Raw genomic sequence first — 22,018 nt, 5'->3', positions numbered from 1 at the left:
GCGGCATGACCACAGCTCACTGCAACCTTGAATCCCTTTGCTGAAGCTTCTTCCCCCCACCTCAGCCTCTCAAGTAGCTGGGACTACAGGCGTGCACCACCACACCTGGCTCATTTTTTTTTTTAAAAGTAGAGACTAGGTCTTGCTATGTTGCCCAGGCTGATTTCAAACTCCAGGGCTCACGCGATCTTCTTGCCTCAGCCTCCCAAGGTGCTGGGATTACAGGCAGGAGCCACTGTGCCCAGCCAGAAGACAGACAGAGCTATCTCTCTGGAGCTCTTCAAATCTTTCAAGTCTTCAAATCTTTTTCTGTGAGGCCTTTAGGTGGGAACCTTTAAAACAGAATTCTACTTATACCCTCAACAGCTTCTAATCACACTAAGAAGAAAATGCAAATCTCCTTATCTTGGCTTACATAATCTGACCCTGTCTACTGCTTCCACTTCTTCCTTCTTGGAGTCCAGAGCCCACCACACCCTTCCCACTGCCTGGCTTTGGCAAAGGCCACCCGCTGACCTTCATGTCTCACCAGGCAGGTCTCAGGGAGCCACCCCACTCTCCAGCCCCCTCTCCCCACCACTCTCCTCTCTCCCCACCACTCTCCCCTCTCCCCACCTCTCCCCCTTCCCCCCCACTCTACCCCCAACTCTCCCCCTTTCACAGTCTTCCTAACACTCACTTTGCTATTTTCTTACACGTGCATTGTCTACCACCCCCTCTAAAATTAAGTCCTATAAGAACTAGGACTTATCTGTCTTGTGCATGCCTATATCCCTCAGGCATAGAAGAGGGCTGCCACAAGTCTGTGCTATTTGTAGAACAAAGACACAGAAGCTCCAAATTTAGGAGACGATTCAGGAAGAGAGAATGCTACAAAAGCTGAGCAGTATTTCTAGAACGCCTGCTCACACTTACACAACCCCTTATCCACCTCCCCAACTTGGCAGTTCCTTGAAAACAGGGATGGGCGGCATTTGTCCTTTAGGCCCAACAACAAACATGTGCTGACTGAATAGGGGGTCAGTTTTCACTGAATCTGTGGTATTTACCTTCACAGACTCCTTCTCCAGTAACTACTGGTTTGTGCTTTAAAACAAAGTGTTTCGCCAGGTGTGGTGGCTCACGCCTGTAATCCCAGCACTTTGGGAGGCCAAGGCGGGCGGATCACGAGGTCAGGACTTCGAGACCAGCCTGCCCAACATAGTGAAGCCCTGTCTCTGCTAAAAATCCAAAAATTAGCCGGGTGTGGTGGCAGGCGCCTGTAGTCCCAGGTACTCGGGAGGCTGAGGCGGAAGAATCACTTGAACCTGGGAGGCAGAGGTTGCAGTGAGCCAAGACTATGCCATTGCACTCCAGCCTGGGTGACAAAGTGACACTCCATCTCAAAAAAAAAAAAAAAAAAAAAGTTTCACCATGTTGCCCCGTCTGGTCTCAAACTCCTACGCCCAAACAATCCACCTGCCTCAGCCTCCCAAAGTGCGGGGATTACAGGTGTGAGCCACTGTACCCAGCCCCAGGCACAGATGTTCTTAATGTGACCTACCTAGAATGATGACTCCTTCTCAAAAGGTTTACAATTTACTTTGCTTAGATCTGAAGAATCATTATCTATGGCAGCTATATCCTCATGAAATGTATTTCTTAAATAATAAGACTTGAAAGTTGAAATTAGCCAGGCATGGTGGTGCAAACCTGTAATGCCAATTACTGAGGAAGCTGAGGCAGGAGAATCTCTTGAACCCGGGAGGCAGAGGTTGCAGTGAGCCGAGATCCCGCCACTGCACTCCAGCCTGGGTGACAGAGCAAGACTGTCTCAAAAAAAAAAAAAAAATGGAAATTACTCCTTGATCCAGGGGCTGCAGAACAAATGTTGTTAGAAGGCATGAAAACAACATTCATCTCCTTGTACACCTCCAACAAAGCACTTGGCTGATCAGGTACATTGTCAAGCAGTAATATTTTGAGAGGAACCTTTTCTTCTGAGCAGTAGGTCTCAACAGTGGGCTTAAAATAGTCAATAAGCCATGCCGTAAACAAATGTGCTACCATCCAGGTTTTGTCACTGCATTTCTAGAGCCCAGGCAGAGTAGATTTAGCATGATTCTTAAGGGTCATAGGGTTTCTGGAATGGTAAATGAGCAATGGCTTCAACTTCAAGTCATTAGCTGCGTTAGCCCCTAACAAGAGTCAGCCCTGTTCTTTGAAGGTTTAAAGCCAGGCATTAACTTCTCTCTAGGTATAAAATTCCTAGATGGCATCTTTGAATGTAAGACTGTCTGGTCTACATTGAAAACCTGTTGTTTAGTGCAGCTACCTTTGTCAACTATAATAGCCAGATCTTCTGGAGAACTTGCTGCAGCTTCTACAGCAGCACTTGCTGCTTCACCTTGCACTTTTATGTCATGGAGATGGTTTCTTTCCTTGACCCTCACGAACCAACCTCTGCTAGCTTCAAATTTTTCTTCTAAAGATTCCTCATGTCTCTGAGCCTTCACAGAATTGAAGAGAAGGCCTTGCTCTGGATTAGGCTTCAGAGAATGTTGTAGCTGGTTTGATCTTCTATCCAGACCACTAAAACTTTCTCCATATCAGCAATAAGGCTGTTTCACTTTCTTATCATTCGGTGTTCCCTGGAGTAGCTCTTTTGAGTCCCTTCAAAAACTTTTCCTTTGCATTCACAACTTGGCTGTTTGGCACAAGAGGCATAGCTTTCAGCCTATCTCAGCTTTCTACATGTCTTCCTTGCTAAGCTTAGTCATGTCTTGATTAGTCATTAGCTGGGTGTGGTGGTGCATGCCTGTATAATCCCAGCTACTTGGGAGGCTGAGGAAGAGGTTGCAGTGAGCCGAGATCATGCCACTGCACTCCAGCCTGGGTGACAGAGTGAGACTCCATCTCAAGATAAATAAATAAGTAAATAATATGCGTGTTATAACATGTAATAACATGCATGTCTTCCTTTCACTTTAACACATAGAGGCTATTGTAGGGTCATTAACTGGCCTAATTTCAATATTGCTGTGTCTCAGGAGAAGAGGGAGGGAGATGGGGGATGGCCTGCAGTGGAACAGTCGGAACACATACAACATTTATCAATTAAGTTCACCGCCTTACATGGATCTGGTTTGTGGTGCCCCCAAAACAATTGCAATAGTAACATCAAAGATTACTGATCACATCTTATAAAAGATGTTATAAGATTATAACAGATGTCATAAGAATGAAATGTTTGAAGTATTCTGAGAATTACCAAAATGTGACAGAGAGACACAAAGTGACCACACGCTGTTGGAAAAGTGGCAGGAGAGAAAGACTTGCTCGATGCGGGGTTGCCACAAGCCTTCAATTTGTGAAAAACCCAGTGTCTGTGAAGCACAATAAAGAGCAAGAAAGCAGGGCATGGCAGTATATCCAGACCAAAGCGCTGCCTTGCTTCTGCTTGACACAAACTTACTGCAAATCTGGAGCATCTAATGCTCCTCTGACTGGACAATTTTAGGCCCTTTCTGGATTACAAAGTCAGCATGGGATGCTCAATGTGAAAGTTTTAACAATATATAAAATGCTGTAAGGCAATCTTCACAATGTATCACAAACAAAGCAAAACAAGGGTGGCAGAGATTAATTTCTCATCTCTCCTTCCTCAAATCTAAATGATACTGCAGATCACTAGCCTGTCATGCTTAAATAGCGTCACCTGCAACAGAAATGTGCTTAGGTAATTTACAATTTTTACAAAACACAGGGTTGTATACTCATTCCCCTATTTGGACTACTCTTGGGGAAAACCGCCTACGTAAGTTAGTGCAAGAGGGTTCATCTGTGACAACCATCACTGGCCCTGCCACTCACTGACACCACAAGAACAGGAAAACTTTAGAGCTGGATCACAGAAACAGTAACCAAGGTCAACGCTGCCTTCTATTTCCTTGCCCATGAAAACATATGGATTGAGTGAGAAAGCTGAGGCCTGGAGACACGACAGGAATTGCTGCCACTGTCCAGGGTCACAAACACATCAGTGGCAAGGCCAGGAATAGACTCAAATGCCCTGTGCACCTTTTCACCACCTCCCTTCCTCTGGTGACCTTTTTTTTCTTCCTCCCTCGCAGCTCCTCCTTTATTTTCTTCCTTCTCTTGCCTGTGGTAACCTACAGAGAGTACTGGGTATCAGTTAGGGCTAAACAGGTTGGTAATCTCTAGACTAGATCTACTCGAAATCTATTTTAAAATAAAATAGAATGTTTCCAACATCTTACTCGTTGACTTCCATGTCCTGGTCATCAGAAGACTCATCTTCTCCTAGGACATTTTCAGAATCTGGTTTCCGAATGAGAAAGAACAGAACTGTCCCCACAAGGCTAATCACCGTTAGGGCAATAAACACTGTTCTTCGGTCACTCTCTGAGGAGAAAAAAGAAGAAACAAGATAGTATCGACCAAACGATTCCAGAATTAGTATCATGGTACAAGGGCTGCTTATAACTGTCAACACACTTCCTCGTTACATTTTTACTTTAATGCATCAGTAAAAACTTAGGAAAAGGAGACCAATAGGGTACCTTCACCTTTGTCTTTCAGTTAGAGAAATACGAATAAGCCAAAGAAAAACAGCACAAGAGCTTAATCGCCTTCTTTTAATCAAAGAAGGGTCCAGAGAAAACAACTGAGAATTCAGAAGTCTTTTGAGAACCACATACTCGTGCACAGTATTCTCGTGCACAGTATTCTCATAAGCTTGTGCACAGCATAACCTTCCCTTAGACCCTGAGAAGCCACTTAAAGCATAGTCATAAACTATAATCCTAGTTTAATAATAGAAACCAGGCAGGCCGGGTGCGGTGGCTCACACCTGTAATCCCAGCACTTTGAGAGGCCAAGGTGGGCAGATCATGAGGTCAGGAGATCGAGATCATCCTGGCTAACACAGTGAAACTCCATCTCTACTAAAAATACAAAAAAATTAGCTGGGCGTGGTGGCGGGCGCCTGTAGTCCCAGCTACTCGGGAGGCTGAGGCAGGAGAATGGCATGAACCCGGGAGGCAGAGCTTGCAGTGAGCCAAGATTGCGCCACTGCACTCCAGCCTGGTCGACAGAGTGAGACTCTGTCTCAAAAAAAAAAAAATAGAAACCAGGCTGGGAGGGGTGGCTCAGGCCTGTAATACCAGCAATTTGGGAGGCTGAGGAGGGCGGATCACCTGAGGTCAGGAGTTTGAGACCAGCCTGAACAACATGGAGAAACCCGTCTCTACTAAAAATACAAAATTAGCTGGGCGTGCTTGCGCAGGCCTGTAATCCCAGCTACTTGGGAGGCTGAAGCAGGAGAACTGCTTGAACCCGGGAGGTGGAGGTTGTGGTGAGCCAACATGGCACCATAGTATTCCAGCCTGGGTAACAAGAGTGAAACTCCATCTCAAAATAATAATAATAATATAAACCAAGGACAAGGCTTACTAAAAGCTAAAATCTGTGAGAACTTCAGGTGTCGGGGTTCATGAGAACAATGCTTGAATAAAGCAATAATGGGTATTTCTATATAACTCCTATAATGCTTTGAACATATCTGAATAAAGCAACGCGAATAAAACAAACCTGATATCTGAGTTTTCCCTTGCCAGGCAAAATATATGTAGAGATTTCCAAAGAACAAGCTGGGGGAAGAAAAAGGAGGATAGGATGTTGGGAAATTATTTTAATATTTATAGTTTTTAAAAAATAATTATTCCCATTATTTGTTGTAAGAGAGGGAGACAGAAAGACATCACTTTTAAAGTATCTACCTGTCCTCAGTCATTTAAAAGTATCAGCTTCATCTGGACTCTGATAAACTTAACTGCCCCAGATGGAATTCAGTCTCCTTCCATGTGACAGTAACCTGATTCAGAGGCACCCTTCAAAGAAGAATTGACTCACTTTGAAACATGTGATTTATTGCAACTCTGGAAATGACTCCCTGGAAATAAGCTTAAGCTAAATTTTAAAGAATCTGTTTCTAAAAATCCATGATTTAGTTATCTGCATCTAATCAAATACTGTCTTTAGCATACTTTCCTGAAGAATCATTCACTTACACACTAGTTTCTTAATATACAACCCTTTAAAATGTAACATTTGCATTTGTTAAGCCTTGTCAAGGCCAAAATTTTAGGCGTGATTCATGAGGGTGATTCCTCAGGAGAGATTCCAGAAATCCAACAGTCAAGAGCAGAATAGCTGTTTTGCTTTCTTCTTAAGAAAAATGTTAAGGCCAGGCACGGTGGTTCACGCCTGTAATCCCAACACAGGAAGCCCAAGGCGGGCAGATCACGAGGTCAGGAGTTCAAGACCAGCCTGGCCAACACAGTGAAACTCCGTCTCTACTAAAAATACAAAAAAAATTAGCCGGGTGTGGTGGTGGGCGCCTGTAATCCCAGCTACTCAGGAGGCTAAGGCAGGAGAATTGCTTGAGTCCGGGAGGCAGAGATTGCAGTGAGCCGAGATCGTGCCATTGCACTCCAGCCCAGGTGACAGTGTGAGACACTGTCTCATAAAAAAAAAAAAAAAAGTTAGTATGCTATATTCAGTATTGGTATAAATAGTCCTGAGTAGCTACTGAGCCACCATACCCAGCCATCATTACAAGTAATTCTATAAAATTGGAATCATCTCACATTTAACTAGAACTTAAGTCACATAACATGGAAGATCCAAATTGTCAACTAAAGACCTAAAAAATGGTATGACAGAAAAAAAAAAGAAAGAAAAAGACTGAACTTCAAAAGGATAATTACCTAGACTGCAGAAGTGCCCAGAAAATTCCACTGTTTCTCCCAATGGTGTGCTCATCCGAATTTATTGTCAGGCAGTTTCCTTGTGCTGTCCAAAGCACTAAAATTCAACCCAAAAGTTTATCAAGGGAAAGAAATTCATTTAGAGTTACATAATAAACACATAAATAATACCCTTAGATAGGCCCCAGAAAATAAAGCAGAGAAGTTAAAAATCAAAATGCTTACCAGCAGCAGCAATTCCAATGAAAACAGAGGCTGTGTAGAAGGACCATGGGAAAGGCTGGATAAAAACGGCAATGTACATGCTAAAATATAACAGGTCAAGGTATTATAGTCAGACGATACCTGAAATAGAATGCCAATTATGCCTTCTAGGAATCAGTTCTGACATTCTCTTCTTTTAAAACTCAACCTATAAAGCATCGCTCCAGTTTTGAAAAAAGGGACACAATCAACTTTCTCATTTCTTAATTAATATTTTTGAGACAGGGTCTCACTCCATTGCCTAGGCTGGAGTGCAGTGGCACCATCACAGCTCACTGCAACCTCTACCTCCTGGGCTCAAGCCATCCTCCCACCTCAGCCTGGAAAGTAGCTGGGACTACAGGCATGTGCCACCACACCTGGCTAATTTTTTTTTTATTTTTGGTAGAGACAAGGGTTTCACCACGTTGCCCAGGCTGGTCTCGAACTCCTGGACCCAAGTGATCCTGGGCTCAAGCAATACCTCGGCCTCCCAAAGTGTTGGGATTTACAGGTGTGAGCCACTGTGCCTGGCGCATAATTTATTATTTCAGATTTGTAAAATCAGACATTTTACAGGTTTGCGGTGTTCTTTGCCAAAAGCTTAGCACATCATGGAACTATAGCTCTAGAGTTCAGAGAAAGATTTAGTTATTACATTTGAATCCCCACTTATTTTCAGTCAACTGGCAGAAATAAGATTATTTCATAGAATGTTCTTTCCAACCCTCATAGAGACTTTTGGATACTATTTTTATTAACAGTAAACCAAAAGCAGATATAGACACATCCTATCACATTAGAATATGATATCCCTGAGCAACAAGTACTGAGCCAAAATTCCTAAAATACCACCTATATTCTATTCAGTCCAAGTCTATAAATTATTGTGAAAAGTTTACTATCTACTTGAAAGATCCTGAAAAGTGTTCTAATTAAATAAGTGCAAGATTACACTACTTACCTGTAAAATAAACCACTGGCAAACATAGAGAGTTGAGGTCCTACAATGGCAACCACTGATGGTGTAATCAAATTTGAAGCAGAGAACACTCCATAGATAATAGCCATGCTGCACACATAATACACAAACGGAAAAAAAAAAAGAACAAAGCCCTTGTATGCTGTGCCACTGTTTAAAATCCATTTGTTTATAGATTTTACAATAAACACTCATATTCTTTAGTCAGAATTCATGATAGTTATATCATTAAATTCAATACCATATAAAAGTTTTCATTTGTACAAAATATTGAAGCCCACCAACTGTGCCTTGGGATCAGTCTGCCTACAACAATACATTTTTTACATACTGGTAAGTCATAGTAACAGAACTGTGCCAAGTACCTTATACATATTTTCTCTTCTAATCCTAACAGCAGTAGGAGGAAGATATTGTTATTATCCTCATGTTAAAGAAAAGAAAAAGGAAATACAGTGGGGTTAAGTAATTTGCCAAAAGTCCAGCTGGGTGGCTGGTGAATGTTGAGCCAGGATTGCATGACTCCAGAGGCCCTAGTCCACCAATCTGCCCTACAAACTTAGCCTACAACTCTGGCAGCTTCATGACATTTCTCTGCTATAAATAACAAGCACAGAGCTACAACTTGCTTAAGCCAGAATTTATTTAACTCAACCTAATGGTCTCAGTTGAACATTATTACTCAGTTACTATTGACCCAGCCCTAGTACATATGTCTTGTACGAAGTGTGATTAAAACCATTTCAAAGGCCCTGAATTCATTTACTAGACACTATTCATAAATCCAAAGTAAATTATTCTTTGGCTTTTATGAATCTCTCAAATATCAAATGTGTTTTTGCATTTGTTTTTTTTTTTTTTTTTTTGAGACGGAGCCTCGCTCTGTTGCCCAGGCTGGAGTCCAGTGGCACAATCTCTGCTCACTGCAAGCTCCCCGTCCCGGGTTCACGCCATTCTCCTGCCTCAGCCTCCTGAGTAGCTGGGATTACAGGCGCCCACCACCACGCCTGGCTAATTTTTTTTTTTTTTTTTATTTTTGGTACAGACAGGGTTTCACCGTGTTAGCCAGGATGGTCTAGATCTCCTGACCTCGTGATCCGCCCACTTCCGCCTCCCAAAGTGCTGGGATTACAGGCGTGAGCCACCGCGCCCGGCCGCCTTTGTTCTTTAGAATACACATGAAGACAAAAAAGTAGAAAAAGCTGTGCTACTAGTCACTTAGAAAAATGAACAGTAACATCCCTTCATTCTCAAATATTACATACAAGGCTTAGGATAGGGAAAAAAAAAACCAAGTATGAGTTACGGGTTTGTGGGGGGGGCCGGGGGATGCCATGATCCAATCTCTAACTCTAGAAAAATTAAGAAACTGTTTCTATAGCTCAATGTAGCCATTCCATGGCACATATTTCAAAACATGTTGTACACAATAAATAACAGGCAATTTTCATTTGTCTATTAACAAATCTGATTTTAAAAAAGAAAAACCTGTTTGTGTATATATACCTGTACATATTACATTCTCAGCTCCAATCACAAGGTTCTAGTGACTTGTGAAGGTCTTTTCATTTTACCCATCTGTAAAATTGGGACTAAACACCTTAACAAAAATCTAAAAGCTCCTGACATACGTATATTAATCGTCAGAAAATTACAAAAACAGAAGCACCAAATGTTTCAAGAATCACAACATCTTTTGTTTAGGACTGGGAATTCTAATCCTGACAATACTAGAGTGCTTATTCAATGCCATGCACTGTCTGAGCTAGGAAATTGGGCTCATGGAAACGCTTGCCTAAGACAACAATGCAATAAATACCTTGTAAAGTCAGGATTTCAAACCTGGTGTCTAATTCCACAGGAAACCTAAACTCATCAGCTTTATTCTATTACGTTCTCTCAGTCTAGGTACCGAGAGGAGAAAATGCAATCACCACTTATTCCATCACAATATTCTATTGCTGGTGATTCTGATGAGATTTAAGCAACTACTGTCAAATATAAAGCAAAATCAATCATACGGTACAATACCTGGTATATCCACTGCCGTGAAAATCTGTGCTATTTAAGCTCCTGATGACAGTTTGCTGTGTGGAAGATAAAACTAATCAACGAAAACGTTTTGCAGCCTCCCTCCCACCCTTGGGAAGTGTGACTCCAAGTACTCAGCAAGAGAATAAAGTAAAAGTTCACAATATACTTAATACTGAAGTCCATTATGAGAAAAGAAAAAGGACAACAGAACTGCAGAAGGCAAACCAATGGATGGTTACCCAGCTGTAACCATCCAAGTACTAAGGAAGCGCTTAATACAGACAAGAAATAAAATAACTAGGTTAACATCCAAACCCCTAATCAAATCAGATTAAACGATAAGGCTTAACACCCCCATGAGAAATGTCTGACTCAAGAAATCAAACCTAATCATAAGAAATGAGGAAGCCTGGGTGGGAAAAATAAAAGATGCAATTAAAGCGCGCTATTAGATATAATTAACGTTTATTTTCATTTCTGGAATGCATTATGATGGGCACTTCAAAGGAGGGAAGACAGATGCCAACTCACCGCCACATTTCCACAAGTTTGAAAGGCAGTGAACATAAACATAAAGGCAACTCCTAAAATAATGATGTTGAAAAGCTTTTTAGATTCCGGGGACATTTTGGCTCAGCTCTGCCGGAGGCAGCAGCCCAGGGCAGTCAGCTCTCCTCGGAGCGAAGCCACTGACAATCCTGGAGAAAGAAATGAGATGGTGAGTGGAAAAGGCAGATGCAGGAGCCAGGCAGCCAAGCTGTCAACTTCCAGTTCCTGGATCGGAATCCCAGGTTTAGGGCGAAGTTCTTCCCACCGGCAGTTAGGATATTCCTAAGAAGCGATCCGAGTGCGGAAGAGCACAACCCCCGGAGAAGCCCCAAGAACGTATCCGCTCCAGGTTGAGGGGCCCACGAAGGGGATTAAAAGGGCCAAGGGCGAGCCGCAGCAACCGGCGCGGCCCCGCCCTCCCGGCCTGACTCACTGCGGCGCCGGCCGCTCAGCCCGCTGGGAAAGATAGTTCCGGGTGGCCTGGCACGCGCAAGCGCTCCGCGGAGTCCCCACCGCCAGGACGCAGAGCCGACTGAGCTCTCGGGCTCTGACGAAAGGGGGTTGGGAAGCGGACTCCGGCGAAGAGCAGTCAGGAACTGCTGGACGGGGCCGAGAGACGACGCAGCGGGGTCTGAGGGGGCCGGGGTCACAGGGAGAGGCAAATGAGGGCAGAAGCACTCTTCAGACCGAGACGGGGCTGAGGAGTGAGCCAAAAAGGGGCGTGAACTTGGAGTATTGGCATGAAAAAAAGGTGGGGCCCAGATGGGGAGCACCTCCTCTTCCTCCTGCTCAATCGCGATCGTCCGGCTTCCCAGGCGGAAAAAGCGTTTCGCGGGCTTTCCAACTGCCCGCTAATTCCGCTCCCCCTCCCTCCAGCCGTGACTCCGCGCTTTTTGGCCCGCCCGCCGGGCTGTGCGCAGGCGCTTCGGGTAGGGGCGGGGCGCGCGGCAGGGACGTTACAAAGCGAGGCGCGGTGGGCCAATCAGAAGATTTCATTTCCGGGTGGCGCGGGCGCCATTTTGTGAGGAGCGATATAAACGGGCGCAGAGGCTGGCTGCCCGCCCAGTTGCTACTCAGGTGCGCTCGCCTGCGGAGCTCGTCTGTGCTCTACTCCGCCAAGGCCTTCCCCAGTGTACCCACGCGGAAGGCAACTGCCTAAGAGGCGCGGCGTCGCACCGCCCGGAGCTGAGGAAGCCGGCGCCAGTTCGCGGGGCTCCGGGCCGCCACTCAGAGCCATGAGCTACGGCCGCCCCCCTCCCGATGTGGAGGGTATGACCTCCCTCAAGGTGGACAACCTGACCTACCGCACCTCGCCCGACACGCTGAGGCGCGTCTTCGAGAAGTACGGGCGCGTCGGCGACGTGTACATCCCGCGGGACCGCTACACCAAGGAGTCCCGCGGCTTCGCCTTCGTTCGCTTCCACGACAAGCGCGACGCCGAGGACGCTATGGATGCCATGGACGGGGCCGTGCTGGACGGCCGCGAGCTGCGGGTGCAAATGGCGCGCTACGGCCGCCCCCCGGACTCACACCACAGCCGCCGGGGACCGCCACCCCGCAGGTACGGGGGCGGTGGCTACGGACGCCGGAGCCGCAGGTAAACGGGGACTGAGGGGACCGCGGGAGGCGGGGCGGGGCGCGCGGGAGGGCCCGGGCGACCTCACAAAGGTCCGCGGCGAAGCACGTGGTGCGGGCCCGGACGGGGCTGGGGTGGGGGGTGCTCGCCGCGCCTCGCGACCCTCCGGCCGCCCCGCGAGCTTCCGCCGTCTGCGACCCGGGAGTGGCCGGGGTGTGGGCGGGGCGGGGCGGAGGACCCCGCCTCGCGACTGGGAAATGGCGTCTGGCGGCGAGATAATGGCGGCCGGGGCGGGCCGCGCTGCCTGGAATTCACCCCGCGGTGCTCTGCTCGTCCCGCCTGCAGCCCTAGGCGGCGTCGCCGCAGCCGATCCCGGAGTCGGAGCCGTTCCAGGTCTCGCAGCCGATCTCGCTACAGCCGCTCCAAGTCTCGGTCCCGCACTCGCTCTCGCTCTCGGTCGACCTCCAAGTCCAGATCCGCGCGAAGGTCCAAGTCCAAGTCCTCGTCGGTGTCCAGATCTCGCTCGCGGTCCAGGTCCCGATCTCGGTCCAGGAGTCCTCCTCCGGTGTCCAAGAGGGAATCCAAATCCAGGTCGCGATCGAAGAGTCCCCCCAAGTCTCCCGAAGAGGAAGGAGCGGTGTCCTCTTAAGAAAATGGTAATGTCTGGGGATCCGAGGCACATAACCCTAATTCATAAATGGGATTTGGGGTAGGTCTTTTTGAGTCGTGTTAATGTAAGAATGACTCCTGTGGTTAGGAGTGCTGCTCGGAGGTTACTCACCTTTGGGAGTAATACTGAAGAGAGGGGTCTGCAGAAAGGATGTGTATGAAGCTTAGATAATAATGGCTGTTTCATGAACTGTTTGAGACCTATTAATGAAAATGACTATTTCTTGCTGTTTTTATCCAACGTCTGCATTTTCCCCCTTTAAAGCTGCGGTCTCCTGTTTGATAAAAGAATATTGGCCAGTATTGCAGATTTTAACTGATTTGGCTGATCCTCCAGGGACCAGTTTCTGTGGGCGTGTATTGGAGCAGGTTTGTCTTTAAATGTTAAAGATGCACTATCCTCTTAGAGAAACGATCAGTTCAACTATTGTTGTACTGACTGGGACTTCATATTCTAATGGATGTGGCAAAAGAATTGCAATAAGCAGCAGTGAACATTTGGAACCCCAAAAGAAAGTTACAGGTATTGCGCTGGGTGGGGAAAGGATAGTGTGTCTTTAACTCTTAAATTGTTTGGTCCTATTTTTTAAAAAGGAAAGGGCCCTAAGTAGCTCAGATATTAAAGTGGTATTCTCAATTACCAAATGTTTCGTTTGAAACAATTTATCTTAATGAAATATAGACCAATTCTCTGATTTCGAGTTGTTTTTGTTTGGATACAGCCCTTTTTTTTTTTTTTTTTTTCTTTTTTTTTTTCTTCCCCTTACCTTTCTTCACCTTGGTTATTTGGCCAGGAATACGTAAATTCAAACTTGTACATGCTGATGGTAGCCTTTGTGAAATTTTCCTAATTGGGCCTTTTAAAAACATGGCTGGGTGGAACATTTCTGTACCCTACTGGTTTGACCAGAGCCTTAATAAGTACATGCCTGAAACTGAAACCACGTGCGCTTTAATGGAAGGTAAGCTGAACTTCTTTCTTTTCAAACCTAGATGTATCGGCAAGCAGTGTAAACGGAGGACTTGGGGAAAAAGGACCACATACTCAGTCCATCGAAGAAGAGTCCTTGGAACAAGCAACTGGCTATTGAAAAGGTTATTTTGTAACATTTGTCTAACTTTTTACTTGTTTAAGCTTTGCCTCAGTTGGCAAACTTCATTTTATGTGCCATTTTGTTGCTGTTATTCAAATTTCTTGTAATTTAGTGAGGTGAACGACTTCAGATTTCATTATTGGATTTGGATATTTGAGGTAAAATTTCATTTTGTTATATAGTGCTGACTTTTTTTGTTTGAAATTAAACAGATGGGTAACCTAATTTGTGGCCTCCTGACTTTTAAGGAAAACGTGTGCAGCCATTACACACAGCCTAAAGCTGTCAAGAGATTGACTCAGCATTGCCTTCATTCCTTAAAATTAAAAACCTACAAAAGTTGGTGTAAATTTGTATATGTTATTTACCTTCAGATCTAAATGGTAATCTGAACCCAAATTTGTATAAAGACTTTTCAGGTGAAAAGACTTGATTTTTTGAAAGGATTGTTTATCAAACACAATTCTAATCTCTTCTCTTATGTATTTTTGTGCACTAGGCGCAGTTGTGTAGCAGTTGAGTAATGCTGGTTAGCTGTTAAGGTGGCGTGTTGCAGTGCAGAGTGCTTGGCTGTTTCCTGTTTTCTCCCGATTGCTCCTGTGTAAAGATGCCTTGTCGTGCAGAAACAAATGGCTGTCCAGTTTATTAAAATGCCTGACAACTGCACTTCCAGTCACCCGGGCCTTGCATATAAATAACGGAGCATACAGTGAGCACATCTAGCTGATGATAAATACACCTTTTTTTCCCTCTTCCCCCTAAAAATGGTAAATCTGATCATATCTACATGTAAGAACTTAACATGGAAAATGTTAAGAAAGCAAATGGTTGTAACTTTGTAAGTACTTATAACATGGTGTATCTTTTTGCTTATGAATATTCTGTATTATAACCATTGTTTCTGTAGTTTAATTAAAACATTTTCTTGGTGTTAGCTTTTCTCAGAATATGTCTTGGTCTTTTTTTCCCCCATTTATTTGAAGGACCTATGCAATTTTCTGATTGTGGCTGACTGCATATATGGAAGTAGAATATTTAGTGCCTATCATTTCCTAAGTTAAAGTGGAAATGCCAGTTGAAACCCCTAAAAGCAGTGCTTTAAGGTGGCACTTTTCTTGAGGTTGTGGTACCCCCTTCTCAACCTAATTTATATCCTATTTAATGACTAAGGAACAATCCAAGTACTTGTAATACGTATTTTAATTTTTGTTTCATATGAGTTAAGTGTTGTCTAGCTGACACCAAAATCTAAGGCAAACGGACTTGACCATCTCCAGACCCACTGCATTCTCAAGCTGAAGTGGTCTGCTCACAGTTTGTGTGCCGGGTCGCTCATTAGTATTGACATTGTCCCAGAACAGGTTGTAGGTATAATTCAGAGACTGTCCTTTGCAAAGGAAATGACCAGCATTTCAACTGTATGTCTTCCTGGAAGGGTAGATTCTGCTATATCTTCTTTGTCTGCATCAAAAGACTCAAGAGGAATATGGACACATTTCATATCCCATTTGTAGAGTAAAGCTTCAAGTGACCAGTCAGCACTTAAAAAAAAAATAAAATAAATTGTTCTTTTAAAATCATGCCTTTTCTGTTTTGCTTCAGATATATTAAATTATGTATTGCATGGGTAGGGTAGAGTAAGGCTTAAGTTACAAAAGTAAGGGTTATCCATACTTGCCTTCTAACTTGATAAGTAGACCACAATTGGACCTTGGGGTTCTTGTGCATCAAAAAATACATTGTAGCTAAAATGTCTTCAAAATCTGAGGAGAAAGGACTTATGAATAGACTTTCATACAGCATCACTGGCCAAATGTACTATTGAGCTAAAAAAGCTTACCTTCTGGTTCAAAGAACACATCAGATGCAAGGATAATATCTTGTGGTGGTAGAGCCAGAAGATCCCAAGATACATGACCCCATGTTAGTCCTACCACCTGCAGATGTGGCAGGTTATTCATTTGGCAGCTTTGCCGACAGACTTCCAGACAGTGAGGCAGTTCTGAGCTGTCTGACAGTATTACTTCTGCACCACATTTGGCAGCCAAAATTCCTGGAAGGCTCACTCCAGCTCCAATCTAATAAGTTACAAAAGATGGCATTTCACAATTATATTTGGAACTGCAAATAATTGGGAATTTTAGTACTTTTTCATTATATTCTTGCATTTCTAAATAAGCATAGAGTCAGTCTGGGTTTGTTTTGATTTTTTTGAGACGGAGTGTTGCTCTGTTCCCCAGGCTAGAGTGCAGTGGTGCAATCTCAGCTCACTGCAACCTCTGCTTCCCAGGTTCCAGTGATTCTCCTGCCTCAGCCTCCCTGAGTAGCTGGCCACCAAGCCCAGGTTTTTTTTGTTTGTTTCTTTGAGATAGAGTGTTTGGCTCTTGTTGCCCAGGCTGGAGTACAATAGTACAATCTTGGCTTGCTGCAACCCCCGCCTCCCGTGTTCAAGCAATTCTGCCTCAGCCTCCCAAGTAGCTGGGATTACAGGCATGCACCACCAAGCCCAGCTAATTTTGTATTTCTTTAGTAGAGATGGGGTTTCTCCATGTTGGTCAGGCTGGTCTCAAACTCCCGACCTCAGGTGATCCACCTGTCTCAGCCTCCCAAAGTGCTAGGATTACAGGCGTGAGCCACCATGCCCAGCCACTCGGCTAGTATTTTGTATTTTTTAGTAGGGACTGGGTTTCACCATGTTGGCCAGGCCGGTCTTGAACTCCTGACCTCAAGTGATTCGCCAGTCTCAGTCTCCCAAAGTGCTGGGATTACAGGCATGAGCCACAGCACTCAGCCTAATTTTCACTTCTGTTAGCATGTTCTGTAGTTGATTGCTTTTCTGTAGCTAAAACCTAACAGGTCTGCAAGATGGCTTTCTAGTAAAGATTTTCCAGTTGGGCCTTCAAAGTGGCATGCAGACACTAAGAAATAATACCAGGGAATGCCTTCATAAGTATTAGCATAAACACAAGCTTCCCATTTTCCAGTTCAAGAAAGGACACAGAGATTGAATTATTGAGTGCCTAGCAATCACAACTAGGGCCAGAGGTGTGTGCCAATTTCATTTACTTGGTGTAGTAAAAGTTAAGAGTGGGATGTTAATATTAAGCTTCTGGTTTGTCTATTTAGCCTTTGGTCTTAAGTATGGTGTGAAAGTCTATTTCTGCAAATGTGATAAAATTGGTTTTTCTAAGCCTTCACCAGTCTGAGGCCAGGTAGTGAGGTTAGAAAGAGAATGGGATACATTTTTACACTAATCTCAACATTTCCAAAAACAGAAAGGGCTACACTACGGTCTGAATGTTTGTGTTCACCCAAAATTCGTATGTTCAAATCCTAATTACCCATCTGATGTGGGCCTTGGGAGGCAATTACATAAAGGCAGAGTTCTCACGATAAGTGCCCTTATAAAAGGCCCTGGAGAGTTGCTTTTGCTTCTTAAGGCACTTATAAGGCACTTAAGAATACAGAGGGCACTGTCTGAACCAGAATTCTGGCCCTCACCAGACACTGAACCTGTAAGGACTTTCATCCTGGGACTTCACTGCCTCCAGAACTGAGAGACAAATTTCTTTTTTTATTTTTTTGAGATGCAGTCTCGCTCTGTTGCCCAGGCTGGAGTGCACTGGCACGATCTCAGCTCACTGCAACCTCCACCTCCTGGGTTCAAGCGATTCTCCTACCTCAGCCTCCGAGTAGCTGGGACTACAGGCATGTGCCACCAGGCCTGGCTAATTTTTTCTATTTATAGTACAGACGGGGTTTCACCATGTTGGCCAGGCTGGTCTTGAACTCCTGACCTCAGGCAATCTGCCCGCCTTGGCCTCCCAAAGTGCTGGGATTACAGGCATGAGCCACAGTGCCCAGCCACAGACATAAATTTCTGTTATTTATAAGTCACCCAGTTTATGGTATTTTGTTACGGCAACCTGAATATAAAAAGCCTGCATGACACTGCTGGGACACCTAAAACAAGGGCCTTAAAGACTGCCACGGCCATGGAAGGCAGTTCAGGGGCTTCATCTAGAATAGCGGTCAGCAAACTAAAGGGCTAGAGAGTCAATATTTTAGGCTTTGTGGTCCACCTATCATCTCTGTCACATTTTTTTCTTTTTTCTTAGAGACAGGGTCTCACTATGTTGACCAGGCTGGTATCAAACTCCTGGGCTCAAGTCATCTTCCCACCTCGACCTTCCAAAGTACTGGGATTACAGGTGTGAGCCATCACACCCAGTATCTTCTTTAAAAAAAACACCTTTTTTTTTTGAGACGGAGTCTCGCTCTGTTGTCCAGGCCGGAGGGCAATGGTGCGATCTTTGCTCACTGCAACCTCCGCCTCCGGGGTTCAAGCAATTCTCCTGCTTCAACCTCCCGAGTAGCTGGGATTACAGGCGTGCACCACCATGCCTGGCTAATTTTTGTATTTTTAGTAGAGACGGGGTTTCTCCATGTTGGCCAGGGTGGTCTCGAACTCCTGACCTCAAATGATGCACCCGCCTCGGCCTCCCAAAATGCTGGGATTACAGGCATGAGCCACCGCGCCCAGCCAAAAAACCACTTTTTAAATGAAAAAAAGTTCCAGGATAATCTCTGTACCTTAAGACAAAAAAAAAACCACATTCTTAGCTCACAGACCTTACAAACTAGCTAAATTACCCCTGATTTAAAAATATTTAACAAAAGCTAAAAACAAGCAATATACACATGTAAACTTAACACATCTGAACATAACCCAGAACTCTGGAAACTTCAGGGGCATGTGTACCTCTAAGATGGCCTTGCCTGGCAGAGATCTTCTGTGAAACCAAAGGTACTGGGCCAGGACCACAGCACAGGGCCAAACATACATTCCATACTGGAGATGCAGGACCTGAAAAGAATGTTTTTGTGTGCCATAAATAATTTAGCTGCTGGAAGTTGGAATCATTTATACTGCAATTTCTGTCAGGCATTGGCATCCATTACAAAAATGGCAGCCCTGTTCACCAATCCACGACCTTTGGGGATATAAAACTGCAATGCAATGTGATAGAAACTCTTGATAGCACTCTTTATTCAACAAGTGCTTCTAGTGTCACAGTATCAGGGATCATTCTTAGACTGGGGATGTAGCTCTCCCTGAGCACATATCCTACTGTAGAGAGAGAGGCAACGAGCAAGCAAATAAGATATTTCTAGTCAGGGGCCGGGCACGGTGGCTCACGCCTGTAATCCCAGCACTTTGGGAGGCTGAGGTGGGCGGATCACCTGAGGTCAGGAGTTTGAGACCAGCCTGGCTAACATGGTGAGACCCCTGTCCCTACTAAAAATACAAAAAATTAGCCGGGGTAGTGGCATGTGCCTGTAATCCCAGCGACTCCAGGAGGCTGAGGCGGGAAAATCGCTTGAACATGGGAGGCGGAGGTTGCAGTGAGCCGAGATTGTGCCACTGCGCTCCAGCCTGGGCAACAGAGTGAGACTACGTTTCAAAAAAAAAAAAAGGCCGGGAGCGGTGGGTCACGCCTGTAATCCCAGCACTTTGGGAGGCCGAGGTGGGTGGATCATGAGCTCAGGAGATCGAGACCATCCTGGCTAACGCGGTGAAACCCCGTCTCTACTAAAAATACATAAAAATCAGCCGGGCGTGGTGGCGGGCGCCTGTAGTCCCAGTTACTCGTGAGGCTGAGGCAGGAAAATGGCGTGAACCCGGGAGGCGGAGCTTGCAGTGAGCAGAGATTGCGCCACTGCCCTCCAGCCTGGGCGAGAGAGCGAGACTCCGTCTCAAAAAAACAAAAGGAAAGAGGCTTCTATTCTCACAGGCAATATCATTACCCCCTACATTTAGGAAGAAATTCAAGTGTATTTAAACGTGAAGCCAGCCGGGCGCGGTGGCTCACGCCTGTAATCCCAGCACTTTGGGAGGCCGAGGCGGGTACATCACCTGAGGGCAGGAGTTCAAGACCAGCTTGGCCAACATGGCAAAACCCTGTCTCTACTAAAAATACAAAAATTAGCCAGGCATGGTGGTGGGCGCCTGTAATCCCAGCTACTTGGGAGGCTGAGGCAGGAGAATCACTTGAACCCGGGAGCGGAGGTTGCAATGAGCTGAGATCGTGCCACTGCACTCCAGCCTGGGCGACAGAGGGAGACTCCATCTCCAAAAAAAAAAAAAAAAAAAAAATCCGTGAAGCCAGATTGGGCGTGGTGGCCGATGCCTGTAATCTCAAGTTACTTGAAAGGCTGAGGTGGGAGGATAACTTGAGCCCGGAGGTTGAGGTTGCAGTGAGTCCACCACTGCACTCCAGCCTGGACAATAGAGCGAGCGTCCGGGTCAAAATAAAAAAAAAAAAAGTGAAGCTGTTTGGAAACAATCAGAAATAGCCTCCACTCCAGTCTTTTTTTTTTTTCTTTTTGACAAGGTCTTGCTCTGTTGCTCATGCCTGCGTGCAGTAGCCTGATCATAGCTCACGGCAGCCTCGACTTCTTGGGCTCAATCAATCCTCCCACCTCAGCCTCCGGAGTAGCTGGGGCTACAGGCACAAGCCGCGATGCCCGACTAATTTTTCTATTTTTTGTAGAGACGTAGTATCACTATATTGCCCACGATGGTCTCGAACTCCTAGTCCCAAGCGATCCTCCCGCCTCCGCCTCCCATTTAACTTCTCTTAAGCTGTTTCTTTAGCATGGGACAATGTGAAAGTGCTTTGAAAAACCGAAGACAGGCAGGGCATGGTGGCTCACTCCTGTAATCCCAGCACTTAGGCAGGCGGGAGGATCACTTGAATCCGGGAGTTGGAGGTTGCAGTGAGCTGTGATTGCGCCACTGCGCTCTAGCCTGGGTGCCAGAGCGAGACACTGTCTCAAAAAAAAAAAAAGAAAAAGAATTATTATTGAGAGTTTTGTGGTAGCTGTGAGCTTAGAGGAAGAAGCGAGGTCCAACCCAAGAAACACTTTGGGCACCAAATGAAACTGGAAACCCTGGTCCCAAAACTCACACAAAAGTGAGAGGTAAGGATGAATCAAGAAACCCTTGGACAAGATCAAAAGAAGCATTAGAGGTCAGTCAAGAATGTCACTTGGCCGGGCGTGATGGCTCACGCTTGTAATCCCAGTACTTTGGGAGGCCGAGGCGGGCGGATCACGAGGTCGGGAGATCGAGACCACGGTGAAACCCCGTCTCTACTAAAAATACAAGAAATTGGCTGGGCGTGGTGGCGGGCGCCTGTAGTCCCAGCTACTCGGAGAGGCTGAGGCAGGAGAATGGCGTGAACCCGGGAGGCGGAGCTTGCAGTAAGCCGAGATTGCGCCACTGCACTCCAGCCTGGGCGACAGAGCGAGACTCCATCTCAAAAAAAAAAAAAAAAAAAAAAAAAAGAATGTCACTTTCCTGGCAGGAAAAATTCGATGTGGAGAAAGCCGGCCCGGCGCAGTGGCTCATGCCTGTAATCCTAGCACTTTGGGAGGCCGAGGCAGCAGGATCACTTAAGCTTACAGTTCGAGACCAGCCTGACCAACATAGTGACCCAGGGTCACTTCTTGGCAGGGTCTCCAAAATTCTTATTGAGAGACATTTAATGCACCGAAGGGCTTCTATCCGACGTTTTTGCTCCGGGGGCCAACCTAAAGCAGAAAGCTGCGCAGCTGAGCGTCCGCACCCCCGGTCCCTCAAGGCCCCAGCCGAGTCAGCCGAGAACCGCTCCTGACCTCAGGCGCCTCCCGGCGGGTGCTGCTGCACGCACCTGCGGGACGTGGACCTCCAGGACGGCGCCGTCGGACCCCGGGCCCGGCTCCTCCGAGAATCGAAAGCGCTGGGCCCGGACCCCCTGTCCGCGGAAATCGTGCTCGCCCAGCGGGGCGTCGTGGGGCCCCGCGCCGGCGGGGGCCCGCGTAAGGCTCCGGGCTGCCAGACTGCGCGAGCGGAAAGCCCCGGGCCACGTGGCTGTAGCACCTGACGGCAAGAAGGGGAAAGCCCGGCTCTGGTGATAACCCTGCCACGCTGCGAGCGAAGAAAGCCCGGAACAAGGCGAAAGAGACTTAGACGCGCAGGACTGGCAACGGGCGGCTGGCGCGACCGGAAGTGATGGGCACAGCGGCAGCGCGGGAGGGGCGGGAGGGGCGGGGCGGG

The 22,018-nt window shown here is 46.1% G+C and overlaps 3 protein-coding genes across 10 annotated transcripts in view; 1 reads left to right on the top strand and 2 right to left on the bottom strand.

The window, feature by feature from the left end:
• MFSD11 (major facilitator superfamily domain containing 11) overlaps positions 1–10,963 on the bottom strand; it is a 53,946-nt gene extending 42,983 nt beyond the window's left edge. The window contains exons 1-7 of one of the 3 annotated variants that reach the window (XM_030826960.1): positions 10,561–10,963; positions 10,027–10,082; positions 7,978–8,085; positions 6,996–7,075; positions 6,771–6,867; positions 5,593–5,651; positions 4,260–4,404 (exon numbers count right to left, since the gene is read on the bottom strand). In XM_030826960.1, coding sequence (XP_030682820.1) covers positions 4,260–4,404; positions 5,593–5,651; positions 6,771–6,867; positions 6,996–7,075; positions 7,978–8,085; positions 10,027–10,082; positions 10,561–10,656 — 641 coding nt within the window. In that variant the 5' untranslated portion in view covers positions 10,657–10,963. Of the gene's footprint in view, positions 1–4,259; positions 4,405–5,592; positions 5,652–6,770; positions 6,868–6,995; positions 7,116–7,977; positions 8,086–10,026; positions 10,083–10,560 lie in introns of those variants that run through there. The other 2 variants (XM_030826959.1, XM_030826961.1) reach the window with 2 other exon arrangements.
• A 48-nt stretch (positions 10,964–11,011) lies between these two features.
• Positions 11,012–14,864, top strand: SRSF2 (serine and arginine rich splicing factor 2). Of its 4 annotated transcripts, XR_004033245.1 has the most exons (5): positions 11,012–12,175; positions 12,500–12,810; positions 13,089–13,192; positions 13,817–13,918; positions 14,417–14,861. XR_004033245.1 is itself a non-coding variant. In XM_030826963.1 (3 exons), the coding sequence occupies exons 1-2, from the start codon at positions 11,814–11,816 to the stop codon at positions 12,801–12,803; spliced, it is 666 nt and encodes a 221-aa protein (XP_030682823.1). In that variant the 5' UTR covers positions 11,012–11,813; the 3' UTR covers positions 12,804–12,810; positions 13,817–14,864. The 4 variants fall into 4 exon arrangements, 1 of the variants encoding a protein (XP_030682823.1); XR_004033244.1 differs by lacking the exon at positions 13,089–13,192; XR_004033243.1 differs by having other exon boundaries at positions 13,817–14,851.
• A 234-nt stretch (positions 14,865–15,098) lies between these two features.
• METTL23 (methyltransferase like 23) lies at positions 15,099–21,975 on the bottom strand. Of its 3 annotated transcripts, XM_030826966.1 has the most exons (5): positions 21,633–21,975; positions 18,680–18,784; positions 15,758–15,995; positions 15,596–15,680; positions 15,099–15,458 (listed from the first exon to the last, which is right to left on the bottom strand). In XM_030826966.1, exons 2-5 carry the CDS (start codon positions 18,761–18,763, stop codon positions 15,293–15,295), a joined length of 573 nt encoding a protein of 190 aa, XP_030682826.1. In that variant the 5' UTR covers positions 18,764–18,784; positions 21,633–21,975; the 3' UTR covers positions 15,099–15,292. The 3 variants fall into 3 exon arrangements, with proteins under 3 accessions (XP_030682826.1, XP_030682828.1, XP_004090533.1); XM_030826968.1 differs by lacking the exon at positions 18,680–18,784; XM_004090485.3 differs by lacking the exon at positions 21,633–21,975 and having other exon boundaries at positions 18,697–18,768.
• Between the last annotated feature and the right edge of the window lie 43 nt (positions 21,976–22,018).

This window comes from Nomascus leucogenys, chromosome 14 (assembly GCF_006542625.1).
Source record: "Nomascus leucogenys isolate Asia chromosome 14, Asia_NLE_v1, whole genome shotgun sequence".
Classification (NCBI taxonomy): domain Eukaryota; kingdom Metazoa; phylum Chordata; class Mammalia; order Primates; family Hylobatidae; genus Nomascus; species Nomascus leucogenys.
Note: the sequence above shows the minus strand (reverse complement) of the source record. Positions and strands in the feature narration are given on the sequence as shown.